Source organism: Sinohyriopsis cumingii, chromosome 15, assembly GCF_028554795.1.
Source record: "Sinohyriopsis cumingii isolate HCF-2022 chromosome 15, ASM2855479v2, whole genome shotgun sequence".
NCBI classification, from domain to species: domain Eukaryota; kingdom Metazoa; phylum Mollusca; class Bivalvia; order Unionida; family Unionidae; genus Sinohyriopsis; species Sinohyriopsis cumingii.
In genome coordinates this window covers 36,471,703-36,484,092 of record NC_142975.1, presented here as the reverse complement: position 1 = coordinate 36,484,092, position 12,390 = coordinate 36,471,703, and the positions used below count along the sequence as shown (strand labels likewise).

The following is a 12,390-nucleotide window of genomic DNA, read 5'->3' as shown; positions in this document are numbered from 1 at the left end:
CTCGATAAACCCAAAGTAGTGTTTTTGTCAAAAAGTCAATGAGCACTTCGCAATTCCAACGAATACTTTAAATATATAATTCTTCTCAATTACAACTGAACGCATCTTACGTGTACGTAATTTGGCTCTGTTGAAAACACAAATCACGTTGGATCTATAAATAGTTGTTTACCTACGTTTTGACAATTAGTAATATTAATCGTAATAATAATACATAAAATGACGTCTATGGCGTAGTTTCTCAGTGACTATTGGGATATGGAAATTTCGAGATGAATTATGTGGCTTCCCCATTGGTTGCGTGAAGTCATTTGAATATAGTAAGTCGTGATATAGTATGCTGTAAATCAATAGTTAATTTTGTCATATCGGGTCCATTCCCAAACACAGGTAATTTACGGAGAATAAGGTGAAAGTTAAGCATTCAGTTTCATTTTGAGTTCTGAAGTCATTCACACTTTTTGTGTTCCTGATGTAAGTCTGCAGACGTATTTTATGTTCTACTTAGATATTTTTCGAGAGGAGAAACATCGGTTTTGACTGTTCAGTGGGGATAGAAAGTGCTCATTATTTGGACAATAATATTATTCTGGAACTGTTACAAATTATTCGTAAGAATTCTGGACAGGGCCATCTTGACAACGTGACGATTTTTGGAGGACCAGTACATTTCTGATAATTAAATTATATGGGACTTTTAAATCGTTAGGACTTTCAAGACTTTTATAAGGACTAGTTTGGATTCACTTCATTGTACTATAATTTTCTGTCACATTTTTCATTTATCACTTTGATAATTAAATTATTTTTTGAGTTTTACAAAACTTCTTAGTTGTGCTTCTTTTCTGTTACTTACGTTTGCGACCATAGAGTCGTAAAAGTAATGAAATATACATAACAATGTAAAAATTCAAAAGCTTGTAAATTTACTAACGTATGTAAACTGGTGCGTGCAAATAGGGTTAAAATAAAAAAAAAAATAGGGTTGCCAATAGATTATGATACACATCATTGCTTTTCGAGACCGACTTCGAGAAATATTTGGTCCTTTGGCATAAAAGCGATACTGGTGTATCAAGGAATCCTGAGGAATAGTGTGGATGCTAACACTTAATTTACAAAGTACGTGTGTAGAAAGGAATTTTTATGAGTGGTGTGGGTGATACAAATTTAAAGAGTACTGATGCAAAATGGCTCATGATGGATGGTGGGAATGATAATATTTAAATAACACCGGTTTTAAAATAAATCATGATGAACAGTAAGAGTTAGCAAGAATGGAGTACACGGCTATATTTGAAAAGGAACCATTTTAAAATGGAAACCTAAGGAATGGTTTGAAGTATAATATTTCAGAATTAACATTGTAAAAGGAATCATAAGGATTAGTGTGGATTATACTGTTTGAAACGTACAGGTGTAAAAATGGAACATAAAGAATGGGTCAGAATACAAAAAACATATTACCTTATTCATGGAACAACAAATTTAAGCATGGAAAAAAGCTAAACCAACGATCCTGTACTCTTTATTTCATAGTGAAAAATATTTACATTTAAGACAACAAAATCATTTTTTTCTGTCAATGTACAACAAATTTATACAAAAGAAAGTTTCATTTAGAAAACAACGAAGTTCGTGTTTTCTTTATTTCATGGTAAAACAAACATTCTTGTTTAAAAGACCAACACTCACTTTTTTTCATGATAGAACAAATTTTCGTTGACAAAGCAAACTATATATTTTTACCACAATGATACAACAGATTTATATTCTGAGAAATAAAAGCAAAGCTCGTGTTTCCTTTCTTGTGGATACAACAAATTTATATTTAAAATATTAGAATTAAAAATGAAAAAGAGAAATAAAAAAGGAAAACCTAAAATTATAATGGATATTAAGAATGAAAGAGTACAATAGCGAAATCTATACAACCGATTATGAAAATTAAAAAACAAAACTGAAAATGAAAAATTGAAAAGATAAAATTGAAAACCGAATATTGACATAAAAAACAAAAGATAAAATTTTAATATATTAAAAACTGAAATCATCTTAGTTACATATGAAAATACAAAATCCCTTAAAAACTGTAAACCCAAAATTATAAATAGAAATTTTAATCCCAAGACGGATTTTCTTGTCTCTGTTTCCATCTTCAAAATATATTCTGAATCTATTTTAAGACTGGCATAAGCAAAAATTATTTTAATAAGAATGGTTGATAGTATACTACATTTATAATCAGGACTTTACGTCGAATTATACTCTAATTGTAAGATAGTAAATTGTCCTTAAAGTCAAGCGAAAGAAACCTATGCGACAGGAAAAACAGAGAGATGTAGTACACACATCGGTGATAAAACTGACTTCTACTGTTGTAGTACGCGCAATTTCGTGAAGGAAATTACTTTTGCTGCTCCTGTAATGTGTATTTTGCGAGGAAAAAGACTTTTCCTGTTGATATCTCTTTGTGCATATTTGTTTGTTCAACTAATGCGCTAGAAATATTGGTATTTGTTTTTTTTATTTAGTCTTTTTTGGGATGGTTTGTGTACACAATTAATTTGTTTTAAAAAAATGGTCAAATATCTGCAAGTGTTCACTATTTAGAGTCATGGCTGTAATAGTTTTAGAAAGTTGTCTTAGCCAGATAAAAGTGAGGATATGTGTTTTTCCAGTTCGCCATGTTTCCACATTTAGGTACCATGAATGTTTGAGGGTCTTTTTCTATCCTGCTTCTCTGCCAATTCTTAGACCTCGTTCGCGGAATCACCAAAGCTTGCAGTTGCTTGAAGCACGTTAGTTAGCATGGTTTCATCACACTTACAACAAAATCAAAATGATCAACAAAAAACCCACCTATTAATCTCACATGGTGCGTTGACAAATAATAAGTGCCTAAAAATGTGCCATTAACATGAGATAGCTATGAATTGAATCCAAGACTGAGAGAATCATGGGATTTAGCCAATAGTTTCATACATATTTAGATAGTTGTCAATTCATAATTTAATGACATTCAGTTAGCTTATTGCTCAAAACTAAAGCTGAAAATAAAATGAGCAATCTCTACTGCAATTGTAATAGTATTGTACCATCCTCAAAATGGCCGTTTATAAACTGATACAGCAAACGCAACTGGCTGATTCTGGCATTCCTTTCAAAAATCTCATCAAATAAAGGAATAAATACACAGAACGTATCTAAATCAATGTTTATCCAATAAAAAAATGGCAAATAAAAAATGAAGTTTAGAAGAATGCGTCAAAGCAGACGTAAGACCTGATAAAAATAGAAGATATCTTTAGCGCCATCTATACTAATAGTAATTGATTATGGCTAGTATTAATATTAAACAAAACTGTAACGTTTGTATATGTTGCCAACATTCATTAGATTTCCGTTCAAAGCATTACTGATATAAATAAAGAAGGAAGAGGAAGGTAAAACCGTGAAAGACTGTAATTAGGTTTCTATCCTGTGGCAATATTTTTTAGTTGACTACATGTCAAAACATAGATTTCCTTTTTACTTTTGAAGTCAACTACTTTCCCAGTGAATCTTCTTATTTTTAATTAATCATACAGTGTAATAATGATGATGATGATGATAATAATAATAATAATAATAATAATAATAATAATAATTAGTAGTAGTAGTAGTAGCAGCAGTAGTAGTAGTAGTAATGGTAGTAGTATAATAATAATAATAATAATAATAACAATAAAAATAACAATAATAATAATAATAATAATAATAATAATAACAATAATAATAACAATAATAATAATAATAATAATAACAATAATAATAATAATAATAACAATAATAATAATAACAATAATAATAATAACAATAATAATAATAACAATAATAATAATAAGAAGAAGAAGAAGAAGAAACAACAATACTAACAATAATTTTTCGAAAAATGTGGTACCCTTGTCATCATTCGGATAATAATTATCATGCTATTTTTTTCTCTTGATGGAAACACTAGAAAATGTATGGACAAATAAACATTGAATAATCTAATTACTAATTAATTGTTGGTTCTTAGCTTGCTGTCATTAAACTATAAGTAAGAAATATTACATCTAGTATGGCTACTAGGTCAAACTAATTGCGTCCGTCAGAATAACCAACATATGTCATAACGTTCTTCTTAAAGGTGAAAGAAAATATTCTCATAAAAAGATAGTAAAAAAATTATCTCTCACGAGAGAATAAGCAAACGACACCCATTATGTGTATTATACTTTCAACAATTTCAATCCACATGCAAATTAAACAACGAAAATATGAATATGTTGTTTGTGTCCAGGTGAGATGAATAATAGGTACGTTCCTTGTCACATGAGTCTTATATACTATTAGAACAAATTAATCTGCATCAGCTGAAATATTCTGTACGTATATTACAGCAAAATAATATGCCTAGTTTATGCGATCTGTATATCTTTTATATATTCAATTTATCCTGCCAAAAAAAGTTTCAGAAATTTTACGATTTCTTCTATAAAAAAAACATTCTGTCTTTTCCCTCTTTCCACATCACTTTTTATTCTGTGCCGAAGCTGTTACTGCACTTTACATGGTTCGTCAAGCACAACAAGTCTGCGTCCGTCTGCAATTTGAAATTTAGTATTCAATTTCTTAAGTCAGTAACATGGAAGGAATGATACTATGTACTCATCGTTTACTCCCCACCACTAATGATAGAAATAAAACATGCACAGTTTTACACGTACAAAGATGTAAATAAGAAATAAAAGCCAGCAGCCATGTTTAAATTTAAGTATAGTTACCCTGTGAATTAAAAGCTGCACAAAACAATGTTCATAATTACTTGTATTGTCCAATGACTTTAGAATAAGCATTGTGTTATATGCATGAGTCAATGTTACCTATTTGTACATTTAGTTGCTATTCCAAAATAACAGTTACTCACTTTGGTCAATCCTGTCTCGGATGGTTTGATTACAAATGGGACAATCATCTCTCTTGAAACAACAGTTGCGACACGTCACTTTGTGTTTGCAGGGGATAAAGGTGACATTTGCAAGGTTTTCCATGCACACTGTACATGGCAGATGAAGTATTGAAAATAGGTCACCTAAAGTGGTTCCCGATCTAGCTGCCGCTGGTTGCCTAAATAGAATAAGTAATAGAAATGTGAGAGAGAAACACATCTTTATCATTACTATGTAATCTCTTCTAAAGATCGCTATATTTAAAGTACAAACATGTTTTTTTCAAAACGAACATTGTTTTATAAATCAAGAACCATCTAACTTTTATCAACTTCATCACAAGAATGAAATATGAAAAGCGTACACAATGGTCTTCAGGATTTCTGAAGTCATAGGTATCATTCCTCTTTTAATTTACATTAAAGTTTTAAAATATTTATTTCCACCTAAAGTATCTTTTTATAATTTGCTTAATCGACTTCTTTGAAACACCCCATCATATTCGTACCTTATGTCAATGATTTGATTTGAGCAACCTCGTCACTGCATAAACACAAATAATAAACGATTATTAAAGCAGATCGAAGGAACGCAAACAAAGCTTCCTCCTGAATTTGGACGGCGTGTTCTTGAATGACTTTCATCAAGTTCATTACAAAGACAGATCATATACCACAAACCAGTCTTTATCCAATACTGTTCACACTGTAAATGTTATAACTAGGGAGGATTTTCAAACTAAAGATTTAGTAACTCGCCAAATAATAAATTTCAAAGTATATGAAATGTACAAAATACTCCCAAATGTGCAATAAAATAATTGAAAGTATGCGATATGTACTCAGCCACCTAAATACGTGTTCATATAATTCAAAGTATGCGAAATATACTCAGTACGAGTCTTTTCAGGTCCCAAGGTCAACATTGGAAGTTACCTTCTGCCGCCAGAATTTTATAATTCCCTTGCATAAAGTAAGGATTAAAAGTAACTGTTTTTCTTACCAGTACCATGTCGATAATGACTCTGATTTGTAGCAAGTTTGAGAACAGATGCACATGCTTTTATAAATTAAATGTACGAAATGTGTCGCCATTTTCGTTTTTAACTAGCAAAATATGTACGTATATAGTGTTGTATTTTGATTGAGAGGCAGAACTCTTTCATTATGATAATTGTAATTTTTTTATTCTCGACGTCTTTCTTGGGGGAAAATGTAGACTATAAACAACATCACTGGACAGGTTGCTCCGGAACTGGCCATTGTTGTAGTTTTTTGGTTGCTATTGGCTGAAAAGAAGTTGTTTTGATATTGTCAGGTTCTGTTGTGTTTATTTTGGGTGTCTTTCTTGGGAAGAGAGGTCAATTATTTTAGAAATAGTTTATCATTTACTACAACGATAGGGGCCCCGAGTGGCCGAGTGGTATAAAGCGCTCTCCGTTACGGATCACTGCCATCTCATCTCTGTCTGCGTGGGTTCGAGTCTCGGATTTTGCTAATGTTGGTTATGTGAGAAAGCTTGCCAGTTGCTTCTCGTGGGTCGGTGGTTCTTTCCGGGGTTTTCCCGGGTTCTTCCTCCACCATTAATACTAGCCGCCATGTATAGCCTACCGTGTGCTGAAAAATGGCGTTAAACCCCACAACAACAACAACTACAACTATAGCAACTGATGTGCATCAGCTCGCTACCTTCAGTTACTCATAGTGACTAAAACTATTTGTAAATAAAAGAATAACTATCCGCCAATAGGTGTGTACATGAATTAGTAGTTTTATTTGATTGGACCGTACCTTGAAAATTTAAGAGATACACTTTAAATATTCATGGATTGTTCTCACTATTAAGGCATGCAAAGCCATCAAAAACAAAACTCTCACATTTTATTAAGGTAATCCCTATAACGTCACGTGACTTACTGTTGCCTTGCAAACTGAGCCACAGCATTCCTCAGTTTTTCTACGGAACAGATTTGTATTGGTGTCTTCCCATTATCGTTTTGGCAGGTCACACTCGCACCTTTCGAAATTAGGTAACAAGCCAAGTTTGCACGGTCTCTGATTTCCTGTTCTGAGGTAATCTGTATGCCGAGAAGCGCAGCAAACTAAAGGTATAAAATGCTATATATGACATGACATGGTATAAAATACTATATATGACATGACATGGCATAAAATACTATATATGACATAACATGGTATAAAATACTATATATGACATAACATGGTATAAAATACTATATATGACATGACATGGTATAAAATACTATATATGACATGACATGGTATAAAATAGTATATATGACATGGCAGTATAAAATACTATATTTGACATGACATGGTATAAAATACTATATATGACATGACATGGTATAAAATAGTATATATGACATGACATGGTATAAAATACTATATTTGACATGACATGGTATAAAATACTATATATGACAGGACCAAAAACGAACTGACCCTTTCTTATTACCGTTTATTTAGAATAAACTGATTCGTTTGTACTTTTGAAAAAATGTTGAGTTCAAGAATTAATTGAAATTACTCTACATTCTAATTGTGTATGTTTTCAAATAAGTACAAAACGAAAACACAAATAAAGACAATTTTTGCAATAGTCACAATGCCAAGCAATGAAACCAAGTTCAAATATCATGACAAGGGAATTTATGACGTACTGTTTGTTAGCAGAACCATGAATACAGCTTATGATATTTTACATTACAGAAGTCTTAAAATTTGCTCTTGCATATCGGCTGAGACATTAATATTCTGGGGGCCCCGAGTGGCCGAATGGTCTCAAGCGTTCTCCGTTACGGATCACTGCCATCTCACCTCTGTCTGCGCCGGTTCGAGTCTCGGATTCAGCCAATGTGGGTATGTGAGAAAGCTTGCCAGTAGCTTCTTGTGGGTCAGTGGTTCTTTCCGGGTTTTTTCCCGGGTTCTTCCTCCACCATTAATACTGGCCGCCATGTATAGCCTATCGTCTGCTGAAAAATGGCGTTAAACCCCACAACAACAACATTAATATTCTAAAGGAACTATTCTACAGAGGTATGGGAACTATCAACCATTTTCGTAGTGAACGTCCATAGATAACATGCCAATCACCTTTATATTGAAAATAAAAATATTTTTTTGTGTTATTGCATTTATAATGATAGAGAAAGTAAAAAGTTCAAAGAAAACCACAATATTCCACCTTATGATTCTCGGTTCAAGAAATGATCGCTCTTACCTCATGGATGTAGAATGAGGTCATCAGTCTTTGAATATGACTTTTGCATCGTACATAACTTATCTAGAAACAAATTATCCTTATACCACTCACAAATATATGACATAATGTAACAAATCTTTTAAACACATTTTTTCTTAATAAATGAATTAAAAAGGGAGATTTTAAAGTGGTGACCAAATATGATATAAAATATATCCAGAAAATCATGATGTCAGCAAAATTGTCTTTCATTAAATTTATTTATCATTTTGCAGCCTTTTTTTAATTTAATTTGTGTTAAACCATATCTTTTTAATATCTGTTTTTGATACTTGTATCGGAGCGCCTGGAGTGTTCTAAGGCGTTCTCCCTTACAGGTCACAAACACATCTCACGTATCTCCACGTGAGGTAGAGTCTCGGAGTGACCAACGTGGATATGTTGGAAACCATGTCAATACCTTCCTATCAGGCTGTGGTTCCCGGGGCCTGACAGGGTTCTTCCTCCAACAGATATACTGGTCGCCATGTATAGCCTATCATGTGCATAAAACTGGCGCAAAAAAGCACAAAACCAACGATACGTTGAGGCTTTTGAAAGCAAACGTATGCATAAAAAATGAACGATGGATGGATGGATACTATACGATGTACGAGATGACCAAAACATAATTAAAGTCAAAAGTGTCATAATGTCCCATAATTCTGCTAAAAATACCTTACAGCCGCACAGCCATACAAAATAGAAAAGACAATTCTGCATTTTTTAAACAAAAATAGCAAAACTAAGAGGCGGTCGGCCTACGTTAGATGTTGTAATAATACAATGCAGGACATTACCAAATCCCCACCACCAGTTCCGTCTCGGCGTCCTGCCATGCAGAGGTGAAGAGGTGTATCCCTGTCCTTATCTTCACTTTCTACATCGGCGCCTGATGAAATCAATGTAAACATTTCTTTCACAGTAATATGTAGAGGATCTTGCATATGAAAATGCAGTTTCATATTCCGTAATCTAATGGAAATGCAGTTTTATTTTCCGTAATCTATAGGAAATGCAGTTTTATATTCCATAATCTAATGGAAATAGTTTTTTATTCCGTAATCTAATAGAAATATAATTTTATATTCTGTAATCTAATAGAAATACAGTTTTATATTCCGTAATCTAATGGAAATACAGTTTTATATTCCATAATCTAATGGAAATACAGTTTTATATTCCGTAACCTAATGGAAATACAATTTTATATTTCGTAGTTTATGGAAATACAGTTTTATATTCCGTAATATAATAGAAATACAGTTTTATATTCCGTAATCCAATACAAAATACAGTTTTATATTCCGTAATCTAATATAAATACAGTTTTATATTCCGTAATCCAATAAAAAATATAGTTTGATATTCCATAATCTGATGGAAATGCAGTTTTATGTTCCGTAATCTATAGGAAATGTGGCTTTATATTCCGCAATCTAATGAAAATACAGTTTTATATTCCGTAATCTAATGGAAATGCAGTTTTGTATTCTGCAATCTAATGGAAATCCTGTTTTATACTCAACAATCTAATAGAAATGCAGTTTTATATTCCGTAATCTAATGGAAATACACTTTTATATTCCGTAATATAATAGAAATACAGTTTTATATTCCGTAATCTAATGGAAATGCAGTTTTATATTCCGTAATCTAATGAAAATGCAGTTTTATATTCCGTAATCTAATGGAAATGCAATTTTATTTCCCCGTAATCTATGGGAAATGCGGTTTTATATTCCGTAATCTAATGGAAACGCAGTTTTATATTATGCATTTTATATTATGCAATCTAATCGAAAAACAGTTTTATACTCTGCAATCTAATGGAAATGCAGTTTTATATTCGTAATCTATTGGAAATACAGTTTTATATTCCGTAATCAAATGGAAATGCAGTTTTATATTCTGTTATCTATAGGAAATACAGTTTTATATTCCACAATCTAATGAAAATAATGTTTTATATTCCACAATTAAATGGAAATTCAGTTTTGTAATCTGCAATCTAAAGGAAATGCAGTTTTACATTCGTAAGCTCTAGAAAATAAAATGTTATAATATGTAATCTAATGAAAATACAGTTTTATATTCCGTAATCTAATGGAAATGCAGTTTCATATTCCACAACTAATAGAAATGCAGTTTTATATTCCACAATCAAAATGGAAATACAGTTTTATATTCCGTAAGCTATAGGAAATAAAATGTTATAATATGTAATCTAATGAAAATACAGTTTTATATTCCGTAACATACTGGAAATAGTTTTATATTCCGTAATATAATGGAAATGCAGTTTCATATTCCACAATCTAATAGAAATGCAGTTTTATATTCCACAATCAAAATGGAAATACAGTTTTATATTCCGTAAGCTATAGGAAATAAAATGTTATATTATGTAATCTAATGAAAATACAGTTTTATATTCCGTAACCTACTGGAAATAGTTTTATATTCCGTAATCTAAATGAAATGTAGTTTTATATTCCGTAACCTAATGGAAATTCAGTTTTATATTCCGTAATGTATAGGAAATACAATTTTATATCACTTAATCTAATTGAAATGCAGTTTTATAGTCCGTAACCTACTGGAAATAGTTTTAATTTCCGTAATCTAATGGAAATGCAGTTTTATATTCCGTAACCTAATGGAAATTCAGTTTTATATTCCACAATCTAACCGAAATGTTTTATATTCCACAATTTAATGGAAATAATGTTTTATATTCTGCAATATAATGGAAATGCAGTTTTATATTCCGCAAGCTATAGGAAATACAATTTTATATTACGTAATCGAATGGAAATAGTTTTATATTCTGTAACCTTCTGGAAATAGATTTATATTCCTTAATCTAATGGAAATGCAGTTTTATATTTCGTAATCTAATGGAAATACAGTTTTATATTCTGTAATCTAATGAAAATACAATTTTATATTACGTAATCTAATTGAAATACAGATTTATAGTCCGTAACCTAGTGGAAATAGTTTTATATTCCGTAATATAATGAAAATGCAGTTTTATATTCCGTAATCTAATGGAAATGCAGTTTTATATTCCGTAATCTAATGGAAATGCAGTTTTATATTCCGTAATCTGATGAAAATACAGTGTTATATTCCATAATCTAATGGAAATAGAGTTTTATATCTGTTATCTAATGGAAAAAGAGAACCTGTATAATAAAATAAAGGAGAAGATAATTTTAATATGGAACTACATCTTATATTTGAACCTTTTTAAAAATTCTTAGAAACTAGATATACACATGCTAAGAAAACTTTTCTTTATATATTTCGTTCAAGTTACATACTCTTTTATCGAAGAATACAGACACAAAGCTAAGGGGTATTGCAGTGCCCTTATATAATAGCGATAGGATTGTAAGGTGCATTACAATGCTCTAATAAAATAAAGCCATAATGGCAAGGTACAATACAGTGCTCTCATATGATACATATATGACGGCAAGGGACAATACAGTCCTCTCATATGATGCAGATATGACGGCAACGTACAATACAGTGCTCTCATATGATACATATATGACGGCAAGGTACAATACAGGGCTCTCATGTGATACAGATGTGATGGCAAGGTACAATACAGTGCACTCATGTAATACAGATATGATGGCAAGGTACAAAACAGTGTCTCATATGATGCAGATATGATGGCAAGGTACAATACAGTTCTCTCATATGATACATATATGACGGCAAGGTACAATACAGTGCTCTCATATGATTCAGATATGATGGCAAGGTACAATACAGTGCTCTCATGTGATACAGATATGATAGCAAGGTACAATACAGTGCACTCATGTAATACAGATATGATGGCAAGGTACAATACAGTGCTCTCATATGATACATATATGATGGCAAGGTACAATACAGTGTTATCATATGATACAGATATGATGGCAAGGTACAATACAGTGCTCTCATGTGATACATATATGATGTTGAAGTGCAATACAGAGCTCTCATATGATACAGTTATGATGGCAAGGTACAATACAGTGCTCTCATATGATACAAACATGAAAAAATGCTGTACTGTGTTCACATGTAATGCAGATACAATAGTATGGTGCCGCACAGTTCTCTCATGTACTAGACATAGCTG

At 31.6% G+C, this 12,390-nt stretch overlaps 1 protein-coding gene across 2 annotated transcripts in view; it reads right to left on the bottom strand.

Moving 5' to 3' along the window:
* Positions 1-1,511: 1,511 nt before the first annotated feature.
* Positions 1,512-12,390, bottom strand: part of LOC149781611 (E3 ubiquitin-protein ligase MIB2-like) — an 89,026-nt gene continuing 78,147 nt past the window's right edge. For both annotated transcript variants that reach the window (XM_089935656.1, XM_089935657.1), the window contains 4 exons: positions 9,041-9,132; positions 6,893-7,077; positions 4,955-5,154; positions 1,512-4,630 (listed from right to left, as the gene is read on the bottom strand). In XM_089935656.1, coding sequence (XP_089791782.1) covers positions 4,584-4,630; positions 4,955-5,154; positions 6,893-7,077; positions 9,041-9,132 — 524 coding nt within the window. In that variant the 3' untranslated portion in view covers positions 1,512-4,583. The remainder of the gene's footprint in view (positions 4,631-4,954; positions 5,155-6,892; positions 7,078-9,040; positions 9,133-12,390) is intronic.